General features: G+C 42.2%; 1 protein-coding gene across 2 annotated transcripts in view; it reads left to right on the top strand.

Moving 5' to 3' along the window:
- The first annotated feature begins 9,514 nt into the window (after nt 1-9,514).
- Nucleotides 9,515-26,239, top strand: part of PTPN11 (protein tyrosine phosphatase non-receptor type 11) — a 79,882-nt gene continuing 63,157 nt past the window's right edge. For both annotated transcript variants that reach the window (XM_023241436.2, XM_023241437.2), the window contains exon 1: nt 9,515-9,741. In XM_023241436.2, the coding sequence (XP_023097204.1) occupies nt 9,728-9,741 (14 nt within the window). In that variant the 5' untranslated portion in view covers nt 9,515-9,727. The remainder of the gene's footprint in view (nt 9,742-26,239) is intronic.

Consider the following 26,239-nt stretch of genomic DNA (forward strand, 5'->3'; position numbering starts at 1 on the left):
CAATAAAATTCTCAAAATACTTCTGGAAGCCGACGTTACAACGTTTTATTTTGCTTACTAAGGACATTAGAAAATACTTCCATTTTCAATATAAGAGAGAGAGAGAGAGACGAAAGACCAAATCTCCAAGTAAAGTGAAATCTTTCCCATGAAAAGCTAACTGGAAACCTTACACAGACGTTTTCTCCGAAGTTGACTTAAAGTCCATATCCCCTAATTAGACTATAGACTATGCTCAATGGTGAGAGTCAGGGAAGCTAGAATTCAAAATGAATAAAATAGCAGTGCCTGGCTGACTAGTCGATGGAGCTTGTGACTCTTGATCTCGGAGTGGTGAGTACCAGTCCCACCCTGAATATAGAGATTACTTAAAAATAAAATCTTAAAAGGGGCGCCTGGGTGGCTCAGTCAGTTAAGCCTCCCAGGACGGCTCAGGTCATGATCTCGCGGTTTGCAGGCTCGATCTCTCGCGGTTTGCCCCACATCTGGCTCTCTGCTGTCACCACAGAGCCCGCTTCAGATCCTTGGTCCCCCTCTCCGTGCTCCTCCCCTGCTTGCGCGGTCTCTCTCTCAAATATAAATAAACATTTAAAAATAGTAATAAAACCCCTAAAAAAAAACCTTAAAAAATAAAATGAAGAAAATATATTCCTGCTCTCAAAGAACGCTCATTCAAAGGAATAACAAGTAGAAAAAATAAATAATTATAAGCTATTTCTTCCTGGAGGTTTAAGAAGGTTTTGCAAAAAGTTGGGTCTTGTGTTGGATTTGGCAGAATAAATACAAATTTAGCAGATCAAAGTGGTAATTGGAAGAATAAATGCAAGAGGTACAGAGACATATAAGAACATAGTTGTTCATCCCTTCCACAAAAATTTCTGGCTACTTTGCACTTCATTTCTTTTCTTTTTGAAGTTTTATTTTACTTTATTTCATTTATTAAAGTGTAGTTGACACACAATGTTACATTAGTTTCAGGTTTCTTCGTTTCTAAAATGAGGGTAACAATATTACCAGCCTCACAGGGGTGTTGGGAAGATTAAATAAATTACTATACACAAAATCACTAAGAACAGTATTTGATGCATGATAAGTGCTAGATAAATGTTAGTTCTTGTTACCATCACCCCCCCCATCACCTCCACTGCACGCACCACTGTCATTATCATCATCATCATCATCAACATAGTTGTTAATGAGATCCTACTATGTGCCAAGTATTCTGCTAAAGATTATGCACCAGGGATAATAAGAGCAATATTGTGGGGGTACCTGGTGGCTCAGTCGGTTAAATGACTGATTTCAGCTCAGGTCACGATCTCATGGCTTGTGAGTTCAAGCCCCAAGTCAGACTCTGTGCTGACAGCTCAGAGCCTGGAGCCAGCTTCAGATTCTATGTCTCCCTCTCTCTCTCCCCTCTCCTGCTTGTATTCTGTCCGTCTGTCTCTCTCTCTCTCAAATAAACATTAAAAAAAAAAAAAACTGGACATGACTCATCCCCTAAGGTGGGTTCAGTTCCCCACTCCCCTTAAAAAAAAAAAAAATACAATATTGTATACTACATGGTTAGAGCTGTGTTATGTGCCTTGCTTTATTTCATGTAATCCTCTCAACAACTTATGAAGGATACTCTTATGAGGCATCTGGGGCTCAAAGAGGTTAAGTAAGTTGTTCATAACATGGATCTGATTTCAGAAATTGCGCTTTTAACCATCCTCTGTAAAGATTAAAGAGATAACTAATGAAGATGAATAAGAGAGATCTTTGCTCATATTAGAATTAAGAATAAGAATACTCAGTACCTTTGCAAAATAAACAAAATATTGTATCTTATAATTTTTTACTGTATCAAAGCCCTGAAGGCAACATGTACATTTTCGTGACACCTTTTGGCTTGAATTTTTCCAGTTCTCTTTCATTTGTTTGTTACTGGTGGCTAGAGCTTTTCACCCTGATTTTCTTTGAATTAAAAAAAAAAAATTCTCTTAACGTTTCTTTACTTTTGACCGAGAGAGCATGAGAACAACAGAGAGAGAGAGAGAGGGAGACACAGAACTTGAAGCAAGCTCCAGGCCCTGAGCTGTCAGCCCAGAGCTGGACGCAGGACTCAAAGTCACAAACCGCGAGACCGTGGCCTGAGCTGAAGTCTGACGCTGAACCACCCAGGCTCCCTCCCTGTCACTTTGGTTTTCTTCAGATCCAAATCACCTGCTTTGTGGCTGTGTCCTTGGGAATCGTGTAGTTTTTTCTCATTCTGATTGACTGAAGATACAAGTATGGTAATCACATGTCTCTGAAGGCCTCAGAGATTTCAGCGGAAACTTTCAGACTACAGTGAATGCAGGTTGGCTATGCTTGCTGAAACATGTGATTCTAAACGTGTCTGCCTTCTGCACAAATTAAGGATTAGTGTGATCCTAATAGGCTGTGTTTTATGCCAGTTTAGGATTATTCACTGTCCAGGCCTGTAATATTCTCAAGGAAATCTTGGGCACTGCTCTTTTTTTAAGAATGGAAATGTCAGCAGTTTTATTTGTTCAGTTTCCTGAGCAAAACACCTCCCAGAAACACCTACTTCAGAAAAATGTATCAGAATGAATGAGAGCAGAGGTGCTCACCAGAGGTCCTTGGAAATTGGCAATCTCCGGGGTGCCTGGGTGGCTCAGGCAGTTAAGTGTCTGACTTTAGCTCAGGCTGTGATTTCGTGTTTGTGAGTTCAAGCCCTGCATTGGGCTCTGTGCTGACAGCTTGGAGCCTGCGTGGGATTCTGTGTCTCCCTCTCTCTGCCCCTCCCCAGCTTGTACTCTCTCTCTCAAAAAATAAACGTTAAAAAAAGGTTTGTTTAATTGACAGTCTCAGAAACTTTTACCTAGTAAATGTACCAAAGTATTTGTTAAGTTGCCTGCCGTTGAAATAAAAACATAAATGAACCCCCTCTTGTGTTTCATTATGGTACTGCAAAATTTATTGTTCATTACTTGGGCAAAATTTTTATCAGAGGAGACATTTTTGCAGACACTAAACCATTTTAAGCCTCAGGGCAACCTCCCTGGGAAGTAGGAATTTAAGATGAAAGAGGGGCGCCTGGCTGGCTCATTCAGTGGAGCTTGTGACTCTCGATCTCAGGATCCTTAGTTCGAGTCCCACGTTGGGTGTAGAGATTATTTAAAAAAGAAAATCTTGGGGCGCCTGGGTGGCTCAGTCGGTTCAGCGTCCAGCTTCAGCTCAGGTCATGATCTCTCAGTTTGGGGATTTGAGCCCCGCATTGGGTTCTGTGCTGACAGCTCAGAGCCTGGAGCCTGCTTCAAAAACAAACATTAAAAATTTTAAAAAACAAAACAAAACACACGGGGCACCTGGGTAGCTCAGTCGGTTAACCCTCTGACTCTTGGTTTCAGCTCAGTTCGTCTTGTGGTTCGTGAGTTCAGGTGGGGCTCTGCACTGCGGACAGGGATTCTCTCTCTCTCTCTGCCTCACCCCCTCCCTCTCTCTCAAAATAAATAAATAAGCTTTAATTTTTTTTTAAGTTTAGTTTTTTGAGAGAGACAGAGAGCGAGTGGGGGAGGGGCAAAGGGAGTGAAGGAGACAGAGAATCCCAAGCAGGTCCCACACTATCAGCACAGAGCCCAATGTGGGGCTCGAACCCACAGACTGTGAGATCATGATCTAAGCTGAAACCAAGAGTTGGACGCTTAACCGACAGAGCCACCCAAGTGCCCCTAAATTTTTTTCATGTTTATTTATTTTTGTGAGAGAGAGAGACAGAGTGCGAGTGGGGGAGGGGCAGAGAGAGAGGGAGACGCAGAAGCCAAAGCAGGCTCCAAGCTCTGAGCTGTCAGCTCACAGCCCGATGTGGGGCTTGAACCCATGGACCACAAGATCATGACCAGAGCCAAAGTCTGACGCTCAATTGACTGAGCCACCCAGGTGCCCCTCTTTTTAAAAGCATTTTTATTATTTTTTTTAGTTAAAAAATTTTAAATCAAAATGAATGAACTTAAAAAAATAAGCAAGTTCATGGAACCCTACTTTCAGTGCAACTCCCCACCCCTGAAACCTTAGAAATAATTTCCATGTCCATTAACACAGAAATTGACTGTAAATGTATATCCATTCTACAGAATATTATGCAGCTATGAGAAAGCATGACTTACATCTAAATGTGCGGTCCAATATAGTACCACTAGCCAAGTGTGGTTATGGAGCATTGGAAATGTAGCCAGTTCAGATTGAGGTGTGCTATAAGGGTAAAATACATACTGGGCTTTGAAGGCTTAACAAGAAAAAAATAATGTAAGCTAACTCATTAATGTTTTATATTTATTGATTATATGTTGAATGATAATATCTTGAGACATTGAGTTAAACATTTGCATGGATTTCATCTGTGTTTACTTTTTAAATTTTTTTTATTTATTTACTTATATATTTTTAGGTAGGCTCAACACCCAAGGTGGTGCCTGAACTCATGACCCTGCGATCAAGAATCACATGCTCTACCAACTGAGCCAGTCAGGCACCCCTCCTTTTACTTTTTTAAATGTGAATACTATAGGGGGCGCCTGGGTGGCTCAGTCGGTTGAGTGTCCGACTTCCGCTCAGGTCACGATCTCACGGTCCGTGAGTTCGAGCCCCGCGTCGGGCTCTGGGCTGATGGCTCAGAGCCTGGAGCCTGCTTCGGATTCTGTGTCTCCCTCTCTCTCTGACCCTCCCCCGTCCATGTTCTGTCTCTCTGTCTCAAAAATAAATAAATGTTAAAAAAATTTTTTTTAAATAAAAAAAATAAATGTGAATACTATAGTCTTTAATATTACATATATGGCTCAGATTATATTGTATTGAATACTATGCTGGTCTAGGGATATTCATGATATATTAAGAGAAAAAGTTATGATATGTCTTTGGGATTATATATGCATATATATTCACATACTTAATATGATATACATATTATGAATCCATGAATACAGACACATATTATGAACTCATTTAAAAAATTGGTGGCTCAGTTGGTTAAGCATCCGACTTTGGCTCATATCATGGTCTCATGGTTTGTGAGTTCCAGTCCCGTGTCGGGCTCTGTGCTGACAGCTCAAAGCCCGGAGCCTGCTTCAGATTCTGTGTCTCCCTCTCTCTCTGCTCCTTCTCTGCTCTCACTCTGTCTGTCTTTCTATCTCTCAAAAATAAACATTAAAAGACATTTTTAAAAAATAGGGGCACCTGGGTGACTCAGTCAGTTAAGCATCTGACTTTGGCTCAGTTCATGAGCTTGAGGCTCGTGAGTTCAAGCTCTGCACCAGGTTCCAAGCTGACGGTACAGAGCCTGCTTGGAATTCTCTCTCCCTCTCTCTCTCTGCCCTTCCCCTGCTTTCATGCTCTCTCTCTCTCTCAAAATGAGTAAAACTTAAAAAAAAATAAAATAGAAAAAAATCCCTATATGTTGTGTATGTCAGTGTAGGTGTGGGATATATGTGTGTGTGTTTGTATAGGGATAGAGAACAGTGGAAGTGTAATACCAAATTATTAACACTGGTGGGGGTGGAGTAGGGAATATATATACATTGAGGAGCAGGGAAAACTATTTTTATTTGGCTTGTTGTAAGGAGTTTGTGTTGCTTTTGTAGTTGAAAAAAAAATAGAGGCGCCTGGGTGGCTCAGTCGGTTGGTCGTCTGACTTCGGCTCAGGTCATGATTTCACAGTTCATGAGTTGGAGCCCCACGTGGGGCTCTATGTGGACAACTCAGAGCCTGGAGCCTGCTTCGGATTCTGTGTCTCCCTCTCTCTCTGCCCCTCCCCTGCTCATGCTCGGTCTCTCTCTGTCTCAAAAATACATAAAAACATTAAAAAAGATATTTTTTTAAAAAAAGAGAAAGAAATAAAGTATCTCTAAATGAGTACTTTTCTTTTTTTAAAGTTTATTTATTTGTTTTTGAGAGTTAAAGCACGAGGGGGTGAGGGGCAGAAAGAGAGGGAGAGATGGAGAGAGAGAGTATACTAAGCAGGCTCCATACTGTCAGGGTGGAGCCCGATCGGGGCTCAAACTCACAAACCATGAGCAAAAGTCAGACACTTAACCGACTGAGCCAGCCAGGTGCCCCAGATATTTCTTTTTAATTTTTCCTAAGTGAATATTTCTTTTCTATTTAAATTTTCCGTTTAAAATTCATTTATTTATTTTGAGAGAGACAGAGCACAAGTAGGGGAGGGGCAAAGGGAGGGAGAGAGAGAATCCCAAAGCGGGCCCGAACCTGGGAAACCATGAGATCATTACTTGAGCCGAAACCAAGAGTCGGATGCTCAACTGACCGAGCCACCCAGGCACCCCTAAATGAACATTTCTTAAGCCTGTCCTAAGCCAGGCACTGTAATAGGCTCTGGGCATATCAAAAGGAAGAAGGGGACTCCTGGCTCACTCAGTTTTTGTGAAACATGCAACTCTTGATCTTAGGGTTAGGAGTTCAAGCCCCATATTGGGCATGGAGCCTACTTAAAAAAATAAAATAAAATAAAGATGAAGAAGACAAAGACTTTGTTCTAAAAGGAACTCAGTCCAGGGGAAGAGACAGAAGAATCAACCAACGATGATGTTAAACTGTGTTAAGGGCCTATAGAGGGATGAATAAGCAGCCCCCATAGGGGAGGGGGGGGGTCTCTATTTTATACTCAGGAAGTGGTTTTGGGGAGTGTGCAAAGAATATTTCTTGGAGAAGCTGATTGAGTGAGAGTTGAATTTTGTCTGATGCTTAGTTTTCCAGATGGAGATGGGTTTAAAGGGTATTTCAGACAGAAGGAACTAAATTTAGGGAGACAGGATGCAAGAAACAGCAAGAGGCCTTTGGAAACTGCCAGATTATGTGAGGGAGTGGGAGTAAATGGAGCTGAACAGGTAGGCATGGTTCATATTTAGAAGGGCCTGATGTGCTAATGGAAAGTTTTCATTCCTAGCGCTAAAGTCTTTGAACTCCCTCATAACACAGAATGACATGATTAGATTTGTATTCCTGAAAGATCATTCCAGCTGCAGGGTGTCCAGAATATAGGGAAGACTGGGGAAGCAATGGTTTCTGCATTCCAAGAGCTTACAGTTTACTTTGGAAAAGAGACAAATGATAACCGTATTTGTCAAGTACTTATTTGACTGGCACTAAGTACTTTATAAAAAACAAATCTTCAATGCTTCACCACCTACCTATGTTGTTCCCTCCATTTTACAGAGAAGGAAACAGAGACACGGAGAAGTCAAGTGACTTACTTACGGACACCCAGGCAGGAAGGTTGAGCTTTGGAATCAAGAATTTAACCCCCATATGACACTGTATCTTAGCTTTATAGTGGACTGTGTTCAGTTCTAAGCTAGGATAGGTGTCTTGGGGACCATCTGACCTGGACTGGGAGAATCAGGTAAGTCTTCCCATCCCAGAGGAGATGACTTCTAGTCTGAGATCTGAGGAGTAGACTAGAGTTAATGAGGAATGAGGCCAGAATGAACCCTCTAGGAAGAGAGAGCAGATTGTTTAAAGGCCCCGTGAGCTGGGAAAGAACATAGTATATTGAGGACAGCCAAAAGTCACTCAGCAAGCCTGGGTCATAGAGCGGTGGGAAGGAGGGTTGGTGAAAAAAGCAGGGACCAGACTAGGTAGGTTGTTAAAAATTTTTGTGACTTCATCCTAGAAGCAGTGAATAGCCATTGAGGTACCCAATGTAGGGAGTGACTAGTTTTGCATTTTAGATTACTCGGGCTATTATCCAAAGGATGGGTTGGAAAGAGCAAATCTGCAGGCCTGAGATCAGCTAGAGTGTTGTTCGAGTCATCTAGGAGGCCAGGACTTAGGGGGTCTGGAAAGAAACAGGTTGGACAACGGCTTGTTGAAGGCCTATGACCTAAATTAAACTGACGTATATTTAAGACAAATTTTATAAGGATTTTTTTTTCCATATCACCAAGGCTGAAACAGTCAGAACACTATAAAAGAGTTCTCTGTATAGAAATGGGGAGGGGAACATTGTGAGGAAATAAGAAGATTTTGAAGCTACGTAGATGTGGGTTTGAATTCTGACTCTGCCACTTACTACATCTGTGACCTTTTATGAGTCATAAGGGCCATCATCAGGTAAAAGCTCTACCCTCTCATTCTGGTCTGAGCCACCATCATCTCTAGCCTGGAATATTACAGTATGTTAGTATTCTGAACTAGTCTGTTTCCAGACTTGCCCTCTTGATCTGATTCTAACAGAGTACCCTTACTTTATTACTTTTACTTTTTTTTAAGTTTATTCATTTTTGAGAGACAGATAGAGACAGAGCATGAGTGGGGGAGTGGCAAAGAGAGAGGGAGACACAGAATCTGAAGCAGGCTCCAGGCTCGGAGCTGTCAGCACAGAGCCCGCCATGGGGCTTACACCCACAAACCACAAGATCATGACCTGAGCCAAAGTCAGACGCTTAACCAGCTGAGCCACCCAGGCACCCCTATTTACTTTCATTTTTAAAACGGGGATTATAGTCCTTTTCTATTGAAAAATCTTTCAACGACTCTCCATTTTACTGTTCATTTAATAGCCTGTAGCACCCGAGATCATTTCTATCTTGTTCTCACCTCATCTCCTACTGCTCCCTCTTCACCCCTCGCACCTCCTTCTGTGCCCCAGCCAGAGACCTTTTCATAGTTTTTGGAATATAGGAGGCAGCCTGTTGCCTCAGGGATTTTGCACTTGCCTCTCCCTATGCTTGAAATGCTATTCGCCTGAATTATTCCCACTGACTGCTCCAGGATCAGATCTTTGCTCAAGTTGTCATCCTCAGTGAAGACTTACCTAACTATCCTACTTAAAATGATAATATAAAGGGGTATGGAGAAAAGACAAGAAAGGAAGATGGAAGTACAGTATTGTCTTGAGTATTTTAGCAGAGATCGTCTTTCCAGTTCACCACTGTATCCCCAGAGTTTAAAACTATGGACGCCCAGACAGAAAATATTCAACAAATGTTTAACTACAACGATAATCCAGCTAACAATTACAAAGCACTTATTAAATAGGCCAGGGTGAGTCCTAAGCATTTTGCATATTTAATCTTCACGATAATCCTACGAAGAGAATACAATTATAGTACTACCTTCACTTTACAGAAATGAAGAAATGGAGAAAAGTGAAGCTCAGAGACTCAACAACTGAGGCTCAGCAACTTTCCTAAGGTTACACAGCTAAGAAGTGGAGCGGCGATTTGTGGAACGAAATGAATGAAACTCGGTTTGGCAGTCAGTGCAGGGAAGTGACACGGTGGGAGCGGATGCAACCGGTTCGTGGGAGTGAGCCCCGCAGTGAGGACGCCACGCGCACCTTGCAGCCCAGGTCCAAAGGAGGGTGAAGGGGCTTCGGGAAATGAGTCGCGGCGGCTCCATCGAGCCTATGAACCCCTATTACCAGCCGCTGCTCAGTCCCGGGCGCCCTGGGAGCAGGAAGTGGCGGCGGGCGTCGCGCGGGGTGACGTCACGGCGGCGCCGGCGGCGATAGGCGGGGGAGGAGGAGGAGGAGCGAACCGGGTTTGGGGGGCGGCTGCACAGTCTCCGGGATCCCCAGGCCTGGAGGGGGGTCTGCGCGCGGCCGGCTGGCTCTGCCCCCCGTCCGGTCCCGAGCGGGCCTCCCTCGGGCCAGCCCGATGTGACCGGGCCCAGCGGAACCTGAGTAAGGAGCGGGTCCGTCGCGGAGCCGGAGGGCGGGAGGAACATGACATCGCGGAGGTGAGGAGCCCCGAGGGCCCGGCCCGGGCCTCGGCCCGGCCCCCGCCGCTTTCGATCAGCCCCGCCCGGGAGGGGGCGCCCCGGCCGGGGTTCGGACTCCCGCCGGGGGTCGTGGGGGCAGGCTCTCTCCCAACTTCTAGTCCTCCCTGGGCCGGGGGGCCCGGCGCCACCGTGCCCCCACCTCTCGGGTCCCCATTCATTTCCTGCCTCCCCGAGTTCCGGCTCCCGCAGCCCTGGGGATGCCCGTCAGGACGGGGGCAGGTAGAGCCGCCCGGGGAACCGCGGACGCCAGCGGCCCGGCTCAGCGCCGCATTCCTGACCCATTGCCTCATGAGAATTGCCTCATGGTGATTCCGAAATAACCCCGCTCACTTGGGGAGGCTCCTCGGCCCGGGACGCGGGAGGGGAGAGGAGGGAGTTGCGCGGGGCCAGGCCCCCGACTGTCGAGCCGCTCTGGGTCACTGCCTCTCGCGCGCGTTTGGGGGCTTCACTCAGGAACTTGACCTCTTTTTGTGGCTCTTTGCACCTCCTTTCTCCCCCACGCCTCACGTGCCAGAAATGGAAAAACTGACTGTATCTGCTGCTATTAGAAGTATTTCCTTCCTCCGCGGTCTTCGCTTTGGGAGATGGGAGGGAAGGGAGCTGTATCTGTAGTTAATCCTTAACCACAACCTTAAAAGTCAGGTAACGTTAATCCCTCCCGTTTTACGGGTGTGGAAACTGAGGCTTAGAAGTTACATGCTAGTAAATGACAGGATTTGCACCTAAGAGTCAGGAGGATTAGTGAATTAATGAGATCCTTTGAAAGTTCAGAGTAATAATACGACTAATAGCTAACATTTATTTAGTTGTTACTGTAAACCAAATACATTTAATCCTCACTATAACCCTATGAGAAGAGGAATTATTTCTCTTATTATTATCATTACTATTATCCTGGTTTTAAAGATGAGTAAACTGATTTTCAGAAGTTAGGCAACTTGCCTGAGGTCACTCAACCAATAAGTAAGTGGTGGAGCCAGAATCTCTGCTATTAATCAGCATGTTGCTATTATTATTTTGTAACTATTGTTAATCATTTGTGGGCCTTATTTTGTTGGTAAACTGTAGTGTGACTTACTGTTTTCAGATAATGGTCCTTTTATTTTGTATTGCCACTCTTTATTACGATTCACACATAAGACCCATTGTTTGGTCTTTTCCTTTATTGTCTTGTAATGATCACTGTCTTAGACATTTGAAAACTGTCTCAAGCTGTTGGGGTTATTTGAATGAGAGAACTTTCAAAACATTAGGAATGTCTTCTCGAAATACACCTGCACATTTTTCATTCGTGGAAGGAAAAGAGGGAGAGAAAAGAAAACCATAAACTCTTAGGAAGTGAGTGACTTGGACAGGTCTCTTGGCAAGTGCTTACAGATCTGGGTAATATGTAACTGCATTTCAACAGAACAGTGTATAGCCTCAAATGTTCTAATTCTTTAGGGAGCTTTTAAATAAAACAGTTGTCTATTCTTTAATCTGTCAAATAGCCATTGAACCTTTTGTTCCTTGTGTCTGCTCTTCCAGACAAGTAAGGATCTGCTTCTTTAGGAGACAAAAAGACTGGGGGTTGGGAGTGGGGAAGGGGCCGGGTGGTAATAGACCCTACATTGTCCAGCTTGTTAGCGTAGAAGCAGGGAAGTGCTATAGCCAAAGCAGCAAGTGGAGAGATCATTCCTTTTCTCTGGCCCCCATCTATTATCGAGAAGAAACGTGTGCCACCTAAAAAGTCAGATTGGGAATTATTTATTATTTTTTCAGGCTGTAGGTCTCTTTTATTATTTTTAACCAGCTTTATTAAGGTATAAGTGACACGCAATAAGTTGCGTACATTTAAGTGTACAATTTGATGTTTTGACATGTGCATACGCTCCTGAAACCATCACCACAGTGAGGGTAATGAACGTATCCATCATCCCTTGTGATGTTTCCTTGTGTCCTTTTTAATCCCTTCCTTGTCCAGTGACCGCTGTTCTTCTTTCTGTCAGGACACATTAGTTTGTACTTCCTAGAATTTTATATAAATGGAACTTTATGTCTGGTTTCTTATGCTCAGCATAATTATGTGGAGATTCATGTTGTAGCATGCATCAAAAGTTCATTTCTCTTTATTGCTCGGTAACACTCCATTGTGTGGGTGTCTTACTGTTTGCTTATCCATCCACCTGTTGATGGACCATTTGGGTTGTTCTGGAGTTTGGCTCTCACAAACAAAGCTGCTGTGAATGTACAAGAGGTATTTAACAAAATACCTGTTGGGGTGGGGGGAATGGCTGGATCATACAGTAGATGTATAATTCACTTTTTTCAGAAATTGCTAAACTGTTTACATTCCCACCAGTAGCATATGAGAGTTACAGTTACCCCACATCTCTGTCAACACTTGGTATGGTCAGTTTTTAAATTTTAACCATTTTAGTGGGTGTATCCTGGTATCTCATTGTAGTTCTAATTAGTATTTTTCTTGATGACTAATACTGTTGATCATCTTTTCATGTGCTGTTTTTGCCATCTGTATATCTTCCTTGGTGACGTGTCTAATCGGCCCAACTATTTTCCTCCATATTTATTTAGTTGTTTTTTTGAATTGAGATTCAAGAATTCTTTATTCTGGGGTGTCTGAGTGGCTCAGTCGGTTGAGCGTCCAACTTCAGCTCAGGTCATGATCTCACAGTCCATGAGTTCGAGCCCCGCGTCGGGCTCTGTGCTGACAGCTCAGAGCCTGGAGCCTGTTTCAGATTCTGTGTTTCCCTCTCTCTCTGCCCCTCCCCTGCTCACACTCTGTCTCTCTCTCTCTCTCTCTCTCTCTCTCTCTCTCTCAAAAATAAATAAACATTAAAAAAATTAAAAAAAGAATTCTTTATTCTGGATGCAAGTTCTTTATCAGAATTGGAAACACTTTCTTTTAGTTTGTGGCTTGTCTTTTCATTTTTTACCAGTCTCTTTTGAAGAGCAGAGGTTTTTAATTTTGATGAAGTCCAGTTTATCAATTTTTTTTAATGGATCATGCTGAGGAAGCTTTGCTTAACCCAAGGCCTCAAATGTTTTTTAAAAGGCTTTAGGTCTATGATCCACTTTGAGTTAATTTTTGTATATTGTGAGGTGTGGAGACGTGTGTGTGTGTGTGTGTGTGTGTGTGTGTGTGTGTACATTTTGCGTATGGATGTCCAGTGGTTCTAGTGCTATTTGTTCAAAAGACTGTCTTTCTCGAATTCACACCTTTGTTGAAAATCTGTTGTCCATTTATGTGTGGATCTGTTTCTGGACTCCATTCTATGTTATTGATCTCGTCGTCTGTCCTTATGCCAATAACCACATAGTCTTGACTATTGTGGTTTTATTACAAGGTTTGAAATCAGCGTTAGTCTTCCAGCTTTGTTGTTCTTTTTCAAATTATTTTTAACCTCAGTATTAATTCAGTCAACAAGTAGTTATTGAACCAGGCCAGATAAAGCCGGAAGACTGGCAAAGATGCTATTCTTTTGGTCGAGAGAGAGAAAAGAAACATATGAATGAATATCACAATTTCGGGTAGTAAAAACTGCCGGGAGGAATCAAAAACAACAAAGGGGGATAATGTAGTTAGTTTGATGAGTTTAGTTAGGAATGATCTTTCTGAGGCGATGATCGTATGAGTTGATTTCTGAATGACCAATACTATTCTCGATTTTGTTTTGCTTGCTTAATTTAAATCAAAATAATTCTTTGCGGTGTGTTTAGGATTTAGATTTTGTATACATTCGGTAATTAAAATGTAAGTATATTCAGTATACTGATATTTCTCAACATCACAGGTAGGGAAATGAAGGCAGTGAATAATGAAATGACTCCCTCCTCCCCCCATAATTTAGTGGTCGTAGTACCGAATTTAGCTTTCAAGGTTGCTTGTGTGCCTGATTTCTGCCTTGTTCAGCTGACAAAACTGTCTGTATTCTCCAAGCCCTCTTTCAGCATATGGCACATCGTTTACATTTGCTTTTTCGTTTTTCTGAAAGATAGTGTACAATGACTTGAGCCGAGAGGAGCTACATAGGAGCAGAAAATGTAGCTCCTTCTCATACTCCAGGCTTTTGGTTTATCTGTTGCAGGTCAAGTACATTTTGTCCCAGGCTCTCCCTGGTGGCCATGTTTGTTTATCTCCCGTGGGAGTAAATAAACTTGCCTTGCTGAAAAATGACAGTTCTGTGCCTTTCCAATTGCGACTGGGATGTCTTTATTAGTGTTGTGTCCCTGTGTAAGCTCAGGGTTTTGACCAGAGCTGCTCAAATGCAGGGGCCACCGCTAAGATTACTTACCCTTCTTGTACATGGTCAGTGTGGAGCCTGTTGGAGAGTCGCACAAGATCCTGAAAAAGCAGAGCCAGCTCATGCTTGTGATTGTTACTAGCGGGCCTTAGTGGACTTTGTTAGGCAGCCGCCGAACAATAGGATACTGTGGTTATTCCTCTTTCCCTTTGGGACTCGGACAGCACTTGCCATCCAGTGCTGACGTTTCTGAGGCAAGGCAAAGACTGCCTTACCTTTAAGGAAAGGCAAATACTGATGCTCTGTAGGAGTTGTGTACTGCAGCCAAGGCTTTAAGACCCCTAACTGGATTCAAACGCCCTAAATTGCAGCTCGGTTCACGACTGAGTTTTGGAGCGTTGTGTGCGTTTCGTAAACTCGCGTGTGCTGCGGTCCTTGACAACGCTGAAATGTGGATGGTACTATTCATGTTTGCAAGGAGCATTGAATTCAGAGAGGTAGACAGACTTGTGTGCCGATGTCAAATGGGTTTGCTAAAGCTAGTATTAAACTGAAATAGAAATTTATTCGTATAGAATATTCTGTTTAGAATACATATGTTCTCGTATGCTGATATATACATATATATATATGCTGTAGGTCTGCCTATACTAAATACATACATATATATGTGCAAATACACACACACACACATACAGACATATAATATGTTTATTGTAAAGATAATGCATTCTAGATTCCAGTCTTTATCATCCCATCGAACCATTCTATTGAAATGTTGATCCACTCGCTCAAGAACTATTGTGAGATGACTATGTTCCAGGCGCTGTGCTAGGCCCCGGGTGGGTATTTGGGCATTGGGAAACAGCAAGTATGCAAGTGTTGAGGTGGGGAAGTTCTTGGAGCACTTTAAGAGCAAAAGGGAGCCTGGGGAGGTAGGTGGGGACTGGACCACATAGGAACTTGTAAAGTCTTCAAATGTCATGTGGACCATGGAGAGGAGTTTGGATTGTATTTTAAGAGCAGTGCAAAGCCATAGAAGGATGTGATCAGGGGAGTGGCATGAGCTGGTCGGTTTAAAAATATCCTTCTGGCTAGCGTGAAGGAAGGGTTGTAGGAGACACGAGTGGACTCAGGGAGAGCAGACGAGTGAGAGAGAGGCTTTGAACTAGGGTAGCAACCATTTGTAGAAAGACTTGGAGGCAGTTTGCTTTTATTGCCTTGTCATCAGAGCCATGATGCTGACCAGTGAAATTCCATGAGAAGATATTATAAAGACAGAGCTATCCACGATCCACTACCATTAAAAAGCTGCCTTAACAACTTTTTTTCTAGCTTCTGTTACTTAGAATGCTGGTCCCTATTGACTGCCCTTTCTTCATGACTTATCCTTTTCCTACAGGATATTAAAATTTAATTAGAAAAGAGGAATATTCTTGTAATCTGCAGGAAGTACCAAACTATAAACTTTCTCCCCAAGGACAAAGATAATGATTTTTTTTTTTTTTTTTTTTTTTTTTTTTTTTTTTGGAGCAGCTGGTACAAAAGATATACCCAGTGTCACTTTATATTTAGTCAAGAAACTGAAATTAGACTTTGGATCCCTAGTTTACTCTTCTTAGCATGGCAGTCTTGAGAATAAGTTCCTGAAATTATCGGCCTGCTTGACTGTTGCCCCACACCCCTGGGGGAAGAGGGTGCATAGATAAAACAAAAAATTCAGCATCATTGTATTTTCTTTTTGGTTCGTCAGCATTTCTTTTTTTTTTTTTTTTTAAACTCACTTGACATAAATAAGTTCCTAGCCTCAGAGAGCGAAGGCTTTGTAGAATATGTGTTCACTAACGGGGGGTGTGGGGGGGTTAGATTTCTGGTGTGATTTCCCAGAAAATCGTGTGGGTTTGTAAACTCTCCTGCAGGCAGGGATTCTGTCTTTTGTTTCTTGAGGCTCACTCAGTCTCATGTGTTTTAGGCATTTTGTTTTTAGACACTGGTTTGCGGCTCTTTTTTCACAAGTGGTGGTGGTGGTGTGTGTATATGTGCACACACATACACGCTCTCAGCTCTTTCTAAGGGATGGGTGGTCCCTGTCTAGAACACGTATGACCTGAGATCCTTAGTAAATAATAACGCCAGAAGATGGCCAGTTAGAAGGGATCATCAGGGGCTGGCAGGTGTGCAGGTGTTAGAATGAGCAAAAGGGGGACACTCTTCCTTCCCTCTCTCCTTCCCATGTGACTTTTTCTCTATCCCCCTTTTCCCCATGTATTTTATCCTCCCCCCCCCAAATTCGGTCAACAGCCATTCATCAAATGCCTACTATATACAAGGGAGGATTGGACATTTATCTGTTTCATCTCATCTTGTCTGGACCCACGATATTAATCACCTTGTTGATTAACTCAAATGGAGTTATAGTAATTTGCCTCCTGTAGTACAGATGCATTTGCATTACCTTTTTTTTTTTTTTTTTTTGGTAGACTAAACTCTGCCATTTACATCCACACCAGGTGGAAGATGGGGCCAGGCATAGAGATGTGTGGCCTTAGTACCTAATAGTTCAAGTGTTTATAATCCTTGAGGACAGCCCTGTAATACTAATTTTATTAATTCTACTGTTTGTCTTTACTCTCATTAAGAACTAAGGGATTGAGTGAACTCTAACTTCTCCTTATTCGTGATAAGCATGCTGCACATCCCAGAATTGTCAGTGGTTGGACACAAATATTAAATATAAGTGGGAAAAAGTTTTCAGTGATTACCAGTGCTTTTCGGAAAAAACAGCTCAGGAAAAAGAGTTTAAAATATATCAAAGCTCAAGTAGATAGGGTATGGACTAGCACTTTTAATTTCTAATTATATGCTATTTGAAATAATGTAGGGACAGCCCTTGAACCTTGAAGTTAAGTTTATTAAAAGGCAGTGCAACATAAATGATATATACGTCAACAGGGCCTGTTGTGATACTGACATAATTATGCATGAGATGAATCTTTCCTGCTATGTTCCACCAGTAATAATAATGATAACAAAGGTGATAGCCAATGTGTATTAAGCTCTTGCTGTGTCCAGCCTTTGTGCTAAATGCTGGTTACCGAGTTTCCTCTGTAAACGTCACCCTCCTCTCTTGACTCTTAATAACATGATAGGCATACTTGTAAGTTGTAAATGAAATAATAGTTTATTTAATAAAGGGGTAAAGAGACCACCATCCAACGGCCGTATCTCCTGTTGCCAGTCTACCTGATGGGTCGGGTGGTGTTTACCAGGCTTCACCTTCAGCAGCAGAAGTCACTTTTGTAATGTCTTTTGCGTCCTCAGCATCAGCAGGTTACTCTGTAAGCATTATTCCTGTAGAATATGCAAAGGTGAGAACATGCGGTTACAATAGGACAGTGTGTGGGTTTAGATCCTGCTGTTAGAAATCTTTAGAAGTAAGTAGCCGAAGGTAATGGTTAAAAGTTTGATTTCTGGAGTTTCAGAATTGGCACATGGCATTCAGTAAATGTAGCAGTAATTTTAATCAGCCATGACGGATGAAAGCAAATACTGTGTTGCTTTGTCCTTGCTATCAGGGCTAGTTCACAATTGCTGAAGAAAGGTATGTGTGATAAACGTGGAGAGATCTTTATTTTACAATTTGTAAGTTCTTATTTAAATATGTAATATTTTTGGTAGTAAAACGATAAATCTGTCTTCTTTCTGTCCCCAGACTCTACCTCCATGTGAATTCTCCTCTCTGTCTTACTTATTTTCTTTTCTTTGTCATCCCTTTTTTGGTACCTAGTACAGCCAGCTTCGGGGGTGTAGGGATGGATAACTTACTGGTGATGTAAGTCATGCTGGTGACTGTAGCAAATGGATATTTCAGAAAAATTTTAAAGAATTTTTATTTACTTGGGATTCATTTCAAACTTAGAGAAAAGTTACAAGAATAAGAATAGTACAAAGAATACACATATAGATGGCATGCCATTTACCCAGACTCAGCACTGTTAACTTTTCATCCCATTTGCTTTATATTCTGTGTGTGTAAATACATGTATATAATATTTTATAATCTTGCCCCAAACATTTGAGGGTAAATTACATATATCATAGTCCTTTACCCTTAAATACTTCAGTGCATATTTTCTTTAAAAAAAATTTTTTTTTAACGTTTATATATTATTGAGAGACAGAGAGAGACAGAGCATGAGCCAGGGGAGGGATAGAGAGAGGAGGAGACACAGAATCTGAAGCAAGCTCCAGCACAGAGCCTGACGCAGGGCTCGAACCCACCAACTGTGAGATCATGACCTGAGGCGAAGTGGGATGTTTAACTGACTGAGCCACCCAGGCGCCCCTTCAGTGCATATTTTCTAAGAATAAAGTTATCCTCGGGGCGCCTTGGTGATTCAGTCGGTTAAGTGTCTGACATCGGCTCAGGTCACGAAACTCAGGTTCGGATTCTGTGTCTCCCTCTCTCTCTCCCCCCCTCCCCTGTTCATACTCTCTCTCTCCCTCAAAATAAACATTAAGAATAAATTTATCATTTAAAAAATTTTAAGTGTATTTATTTATTTTGAGAGAGAGAAAGAGAGAGCGTGAGCACACATGTGCGGGGGAGGGGCAGAGAGAGAGAGGGAGAGAGAGATCCCAAGCAGGCTCCACACTGTCAGTGCACAGCCCGACATGAAGCTCCATCGTGAACGATGAGATCATGACCTGAGCCAAAATTGAGAGTTACGCACTGACCCAACTGAGCCATCCAGGCACCCCTTTTTAATTTTTAACTGTAGTAATTTTACCATTGATAATAATCCTTTTGTCTAACCTGTTATATTGTAGCTGTGATAGTTGACCCAATAATGTCCTTTATAGATTTTTTTTCCTCTTCTAGTATAGGATCCAGTTGTATTTAGCTGTTGGATCTCTTAAATCTGGAATACTTCTATAGCCTTTTGTCTTTTTTTTTTTTTTTTAAGTTTATTTATTTGTTAATTTTTAAGGGAGAGAGACAGAGGGTATGAGGGAGGGAGAGACAGAGAGGGAGGGAGAGAGAGAGAGCATCCCATGCAGGTTCTGCATTGCCAGCACAGAGCCTGATTCAGGGCTTGAACTCAACCTGTGAGATCATGACCTGACCCGAAATCAAGGGTCTGATTGATGCTTAACTAACTGAGCCACCTGGGTGCCCCATACAGCCTTTGTCTTTTATGCTAGTGATTTTTGGGAAAAATACATCTCTCTCTTCCCCTTTTAAAATAGAAGATTTCTCATTTTGGATTTGTCTGATATTTCATCATTATTAGATATTAGCCTGAGTACTCTGTAGGTGATAACTGTGTCCTTCTTGGGATATCATATCTGGAAGTATACAATGTCCACTGATGACGTTGGTCATCGTCAGTGATCACCTGGTTAAGAGTTTGTGCATTTTCTCCTTGTATAAAATATTTTCTCTCCTGTAACTAATTAGCAATTGATGAGGAGACAGTGTGAAACCAGGCCTGCCTGTATCCTGCCCCCCTCGGGTTTCTCCCTATATTTAGCATCCATTGATGATTGTTTGCATATACAATCTTTACTGTGATGCTTGCTAATTGCATACCAGAAACATTTAAAGTTATGCTTTAACTTTTTACAAGCAGTAGCTTTTTAAAAACAAATGTTTTTTTACACATTTTGAAATATTTCTTTCCAAATTAAAGTGCAAGATGGGGAAACATAAACTTGTGCCTTATCCTGACCTTTTTCAATCCAAATAATTAGGAAGGGAAAGAAAATTTAGTATTTTACATTTTTTTCATGCTATGATGGCTGGGCTTATTTCATGTTTAGAAAAATGCAACTCATGGGCGCCTAGGTGGCCCAGTCGGTTAAACGTCCGACTTCGACTCTGGTCATGATCTCGCAGTTCGTGAATTCGAGCCGTGCATCTGACTCTGTGCTGACAGCTCAGAGCCTGGAGCCTGCTTCCGATTCTGTGTCTCCCTTTCTGTCTGCCCCTCCCCTGCTTGTATTCTGTCTCTGTCTCTCTCTCCGAAAGTGGGGGGGGGGGGGAAGGAAAGAAAAATGCAACTCATATTAGTGAGTAAAAATACATTTCTTTCAAGGTTTTTTTTTTTTTTTTTGATATTTCTTTATTTTTTGTGGATTTATTGAAGGGAAAAACAAATCCAGAACATAGGTGTGATTAAAAAAAAATACATTTAATATAAAAAAATTATATTTTCTTTTGACTCCTACTAAATTAAACAAAGCTTAAAACTAAACAGTTGATATTCTGTCCACCACAGCCTTGGTAGAATGGTTGCCAAACTTTGTAGAGATGTTTATGACTTTGGTTCTTTCCCTCTAATGTCCCGGTTAAATGTAAAATTTCATTGCTTTAAATGGGATCTGTTTAGGGGCACCTGGGTGGCGCAGTCGGTTAAGCGTCCGACTTCAGCCAGGTCACGATCTCGCGGTCCGGGAGTTCAAGCCCCGCGTCAGGCTCTGGGCTGATGGCTCGGAGCCTGGAGCCTGTTTCCGATTCTGTGTTTCCCTCTCTCTCTGCCCCTCCCCTGTTCATGCTCTGTCTCTCTCTGTCCCAAAAATAAATAAACATTGAAAAAAAAAAAAATAAAATAAATAAATGGGATCTGTTTATAGGGCTACCCAATGTGGTCTGCTTTAGCTTGTAGTCCCGTAGAAAGAACCCTGAGCAGCTGTGTTTTTTCGTTTTTTTTTTAATGTGTATCTATTACCATGGTTATGAACACCTGCACGTTTACAGGTGAGGGGCCCAGAGAACAAAGCTGGGTGAAGTGCTGTATAGGTGCCAGAGAGGTAACAGAGACGAAGAGAAGTAGACTGAGTGTTCTTTCCCCACTGATGTTAACTTGGTTAAAATATCAAAACGTAGTGTTTTCAAATGCATGAGGGGGCTTTAGGGTAAGTTTTTGTCTTACGCGCTGGGGCTGTGGACGTTTGCTTTGGAAATTCTTATTAAAATTGCCGTAGCGTACAGATTGGGGAAGATAAACTCCTTAGCACTACAAATTGGCTAAGAATTGATTGCTAGAAATAATCATCTTTTTCTTCAAATAAAAGAGTTGGTGGGGCAGGTCTGAGAAGAGCCTTTGCCATCTGACATTTGCGTCTCTTCTGACAACCTCTTGTGACACCACCTATGACCTGTGTCTGTGGGGGAACTGTGGATGTGGGAGAGCAGTGACAGTCTCCCCCCATCGCATGGCTGCTCTCATCCTTCCCTTCCAGCCACAGATATTTGAGGAATCCTGTGTGAGCCCCTTTGCTTGGAGCCAGAGGTACACATCGCACACTGGTGCTGAAACAGACAGGCTCTCTCCCCCTTGTGAGCTGCCAGTCCAGCCTTTAACCTGGTGGTTGGAGGAACGCGTGCATAGATTTCATGTTGATATCACTTAGGTGCTGTGAGGAGGGAGGATGGGAGCATCTGACCGTGGAGACAAGCAGGCTTGACCACATGGGGAAAACGAAGTCACCAGAGCAAGAGAGGTTGGGGCCACACCTTGCAGGGTCCTGTGAAATTCTGTTCCTTTATGGTGAGAATTTTATTCTGACTAAAAAGTAAATTCCTAGTTCCAAAGGTGAAACTCTAAGGGCTGCTTCTGTGCTAAGCATTTTATGTCTTATTTTTATCTCAGAACAGTGCTGTGAATTAACTTGTTCTAAGTATAGTGAGCAACCCAGAAATCGTAAAGGAAAAATCTGATACATTTCACCATGCCACGATGAATTTCTGTGGAAAAAGAATACCACAGGGTGAAAAGTGCAAAAGCTAAGATGAATATTTGCCACACATGTAATAAAGGATCATTTTCTGGTTGTGTCACGAGCTCCTTCCTATAACGGAGGAAAAAAATGCGAGAGAAAACGAGCTGTGACCAACTGACAATTCATACAAAAGGAAGAAAAAGAGACTTTGAAAATACGAAAAAGTGCTTAGTCTCACCCAGAAATGCAAACTAGAATGGTATTTTTTCCCCATGAATCAGAGCAACAAAGATGAAAAAATCTGGTAACATATGCAGTATTGGCAAAAGTGAGAGAAAACAGGGCCTTTCACACTCAGTTTATGGGAGTCGAAACTGGTACCTTCTTTTGAGTGCAGTTGGGGAGATTTGTCAAAGTGAAAGGCAAACTCTTGCCAAAGCAGTTTTCTAAAAATGTGATTTGGAGATGTACTTGAAAAAGTGTATAATGGTGATTGTAACGGATGTGTTCTGCTGCATTATTTGTAATAACGAAACCTAGGCATGATGTAAATATCCTATACTGGCGATTAAATTCTGGGCGGTATATTCATACGATGGAATATCATGTAGCTGTTAAAAAGAACGCACTGCTATAGAAGGATCTTCAAGTTGTAGTAGGTGAAAAAAATTGGGGTATAGATCAGGAGGATGCCGTGCGTGTGTGTGTTTGCACACATGCGCATGTTACTATGCCCATTTTGTAGATGAGTTAACAGTGAGGTGAAATAACTAGCCCGCGGCCACATGCAGCTGGGATGTGAACCAGGGCAATCTAGCTGCAGCCCGTGTTCCTACCTATAAGGCTTTGCCACCCCATGCCAGTGATTCCCAGCCTTTTCAACCCGGGGGGGGGGGGTTCCTCTTTTTTTTTTTTTTTAAGCATAAACCTAATATTCTGAAAAAAATTGTTTCCAAACCTGCATTTATTGTATAATAATTGGTTTTCCCTTTTTTCTTCCTTTTTTTTTTAAGAAGGCGGCATTATGCCTTCTGAAAAAAATTGTTTCCAAATCTGTATTTATTATATAGTAATTGTTTCTTTCTTTCTTTCTTTCTTTCTTTCTTTCTTTCTTTCTTTCTTTCTTTCTCTCTTTCTTTTCTTTTATTTCCTTTTCTTTTCTTTTCTTTTCTTTTCTTTTCTTTTCTTTTCTTTTCTTTTCTTTTCTTTTCTTTTCTTTTCTTTCCTTCTGGTAGAAGGCAGCATTATGCCACTCTGCTTCAGACTACCACACCAAGTACCATAATTGTTTTGCAGCCACAAACAAAAGGCATTTGACATTTTAATTACTTTATGTAGGTAGACAAATTGAGGGGCGATGTAAGATTTCCATTATATGTTTTGAAAAATTACAAATATCTGGAAGCCCTCTGATAGATAGTACTTTTTGATAGGACTGTGGGGACTCAGGCGGGAACCAAGGATCAAAGAAGCTGGGCAAGATTAAAAAAAAAATTCGGGGCGGTTGGGTGTCCAGCTTCGGCTCAGGTCAGGATCTCACGGTTCGTGGGTTCAGGCCCCGCGTCGGGCTCTGTGCTGACAGCTCAGAGCCTGGAGCCTGCTTTGGATTCTGTGTCTCCCTCTCTCTCTGCTCCTCTCCCACTCATGCTCCGTCTCTCCCTGTCTCTCAAAGATAAATAAACATTAAAAAATTTTTAAAAAATTGGGTAGTTTAGGTAATCATACTGAATGCAAAATATGGGATGCCAGCTGATAGGTATACAAATTAAGGTTGAGTTCTTCCTGGGTGAAATTCTATCTTGATCTTCTGACAGGCTCTCAGAGAGAGTGAAAAGCAAACTAATATTTTTTCCTTTTGTTCTGAGCCCTGTGATTTTTTTTCCTAGGCCAATGAGAATGATGTTTAGATTCCCCTAAAAGACTAGTGAGATGGTACAGGAAAAATTAAAAATAAAACAAATTTCCATTCATGTAAACAGCAGGAATGTCGATAGACTATGTGTGTGTTCTTGCCTCTTCTGATTATTTCGTGTCAGAACAATCTTATATTTATTATTATGATTGTCAGTAATATCTAACGTTATGTACTTAGTGTGCCCCACACTCAGGTAACTAAGCATCTTAAATTCCACACGTACCATCTCCAACACTTAATTTCCTTTCCCCACCCTTTCCGTATCTCCAACCCTCGAGTTGACTAGACTCCAAGCCTAGGAGTCATTCTTCTTCCTACCTTCCTTCCTTCCTCCCTTTCTTCTTTCTTTCTTTCTTTCTTTCTTTCTTTCTTTCTTTCTTTCTTTCTTTCTTTCCTTCTTTCCTTCTTTCCTTCTTTCCTTCTTTCCTTCTTTCTTTCCCGTCCCATGTGTAATCCCTGAGGGAATCCTGTTGGCTACCCTTAAGATATTCCTAGTTGGAGTATTTATCACTCCTCCCACTGCTGCCACCTTGGTCCTTGGTCCTATCATTTCTTGTCCGGATTATTTATCACAGTAGCTTTCTTAACTGACTTGGGTGCTATCCCTGCACAGTAGTTTGAAAGGCGATTTAGAAATATAAGTCAGATCATGTTGCTCCTCTGCCTAAAACCCTCCAGCCCTTTCCCATCTTACAGAAAATAAAGGCTGATGTTTTTACAGGGTCTCCGAGTCCCTGCATCTTCTGGCTTTTCGTGACCTCACTGGCCTCATTCATGTACTTGTCTGTCCCTTGCCTGTTCTGCTGCATCCACACTGGCCTCTTGCACACGTGTCAAATCAAATACGGTCCTCCCCTGTGCCCTTGATCTTGCTCCTCCCCTTGCCTAGCGTGCTCCTCTCCCACATATGGGCATGTGCTGCCTTGCTTCTTCTAGGTCTTGTTAAATGTTACCTTGTCGCTGAGGCTCCCCATGTATCCTGTATAAGTAGCATCCCCCTTGGGGCACCTGGGTGGCTCAGTTGGTTGGGTATCTGACTCTCGATTTTAAGCCAGATCATGGTCTTGCGGTTCATGGGTTTGAGGCCTGCGTTGGGCGCATGTGTTCTCTCTCTCTCTCTCTCTCTCTCTCTCTCAAAAATAAACATTAAAAAAAAGTATTTCCCTCATCCTCTATTCCCCTCTCACTGCCTCTTGTAGCAGTTTTACCGTCTGACATCTTATGTATTTACTTTTATTTTTTTAGTTTTTGGTTTTTATCTCCTCCATTATAAAGAAACCCTGTTGAGGAGAAGGATGTTACTCTGTTAACCGGTGTGTCCTCAGTGCCCGTGTATTCGGTGTTTGTGGAATGAGTGAATTTAAAGCCCTCTCTTTTATTATCCCGGCTTCTTTCTTTCTTTCTTTCTTTCTTTCTTTCTTTCAACAACTTTAAAGGGATAATTCACATACCACAACAGTTCACCTATTTAAAGTATACTGTTCACTGGTTTTTAGTATATTCGCATGCTGCATTACAATTTTAGGACATTTTCACTACTCAAAAAGAAACCCTGTACCTATTACCTGTCCCCCTTCTTTTTTTTTTTAATGTTTATTTATTTATTTAGAGAGAGAACGAGAACAAGATGGGGAGGGGCAGGGAGAGAAGGAGAGAGAGAATCCCAAGCAGGCTCCATGCTGTCAGCACTGAGCTCCATGTGGGGCTCAAACTCACGAACTGAGATCGTGATGACCTGAGCCAAAATCAAGAGCCAGACGCTTATGTGACTGAGCCACCCAGGTGTCCTCCCTCCCACCCCCTGCTTTCTAAAAGTTTGTTTATTTATTTTGAGAGAGAGATAATCCCAGGCAGGCTCTGCACTGTCAGCTCAGAGCCCAGTGTGGAGCTTGAACCCATAAATTGTGAAATCATGACCTGAGCTGAAACTAAGATTTGGACACTTAACCGACTGAGCCACCCAGGTGCTCCTAGCTATCCCCCTTCTTAAAGCAAGCACTAAATCTACTTTCTGTCTCTGTGAATTTGCTTATTCTGGACATTTCACATCAGTGGAATCATACAACATGTGGCCTCTTGTGTCTGGTTTCTTTCATTTAGCAGAATATTTTCAAGGTTCATTCAAATTGTAGCATTTATCAGTGCTTCATCCTTTTAAATGACCGAATGATATTATGTTGTATGGATTCTCAGTTTTTTTTTTTTAATGTTTATTTATTTTTGAGACAGAGCAAGAGATAGAGTGCAAGCAGCAGAGGGGGCAGACAGAGGGAGACACAGAATCCGAAGCAGGCTCCAGACTCTGAGCTGTCAGCACAGAGCCCGACACGGGGCTCGAACTCCCGAACCATGAGATCATGACCTGAGCTGAAGTTGGACGCTTAACTGACTAAGCCACTCGGGCGCCCCCTCAGTTTGTTCTTAAAACAAACCTAAGAATTATTATTGCTATATTGTGGGTGATAAATCAGAAGTAGAAAGAACTTGCCCAGGTCACTGAGCTAGTCAGTGGTAGGGCTCAGTTGTGCACCTAGGGCTGTGTGATCAGAGCCCTCACCATGATGCTGCAGAA

The sequence above is a fragment of the Felis catus genome, chromosome D3 (assembly GCF_018350175.1).
Source record: "Felis catus isolate Fca126 chromosome D3, F.catus_Fca126_mat1.0, whole genome shotgun sequence".
Lineage (NCBI taxonomy): Eukaryota > Metazoa > Chordata > Mammalia > Carnivora > Felidae > Felis > Felis catus.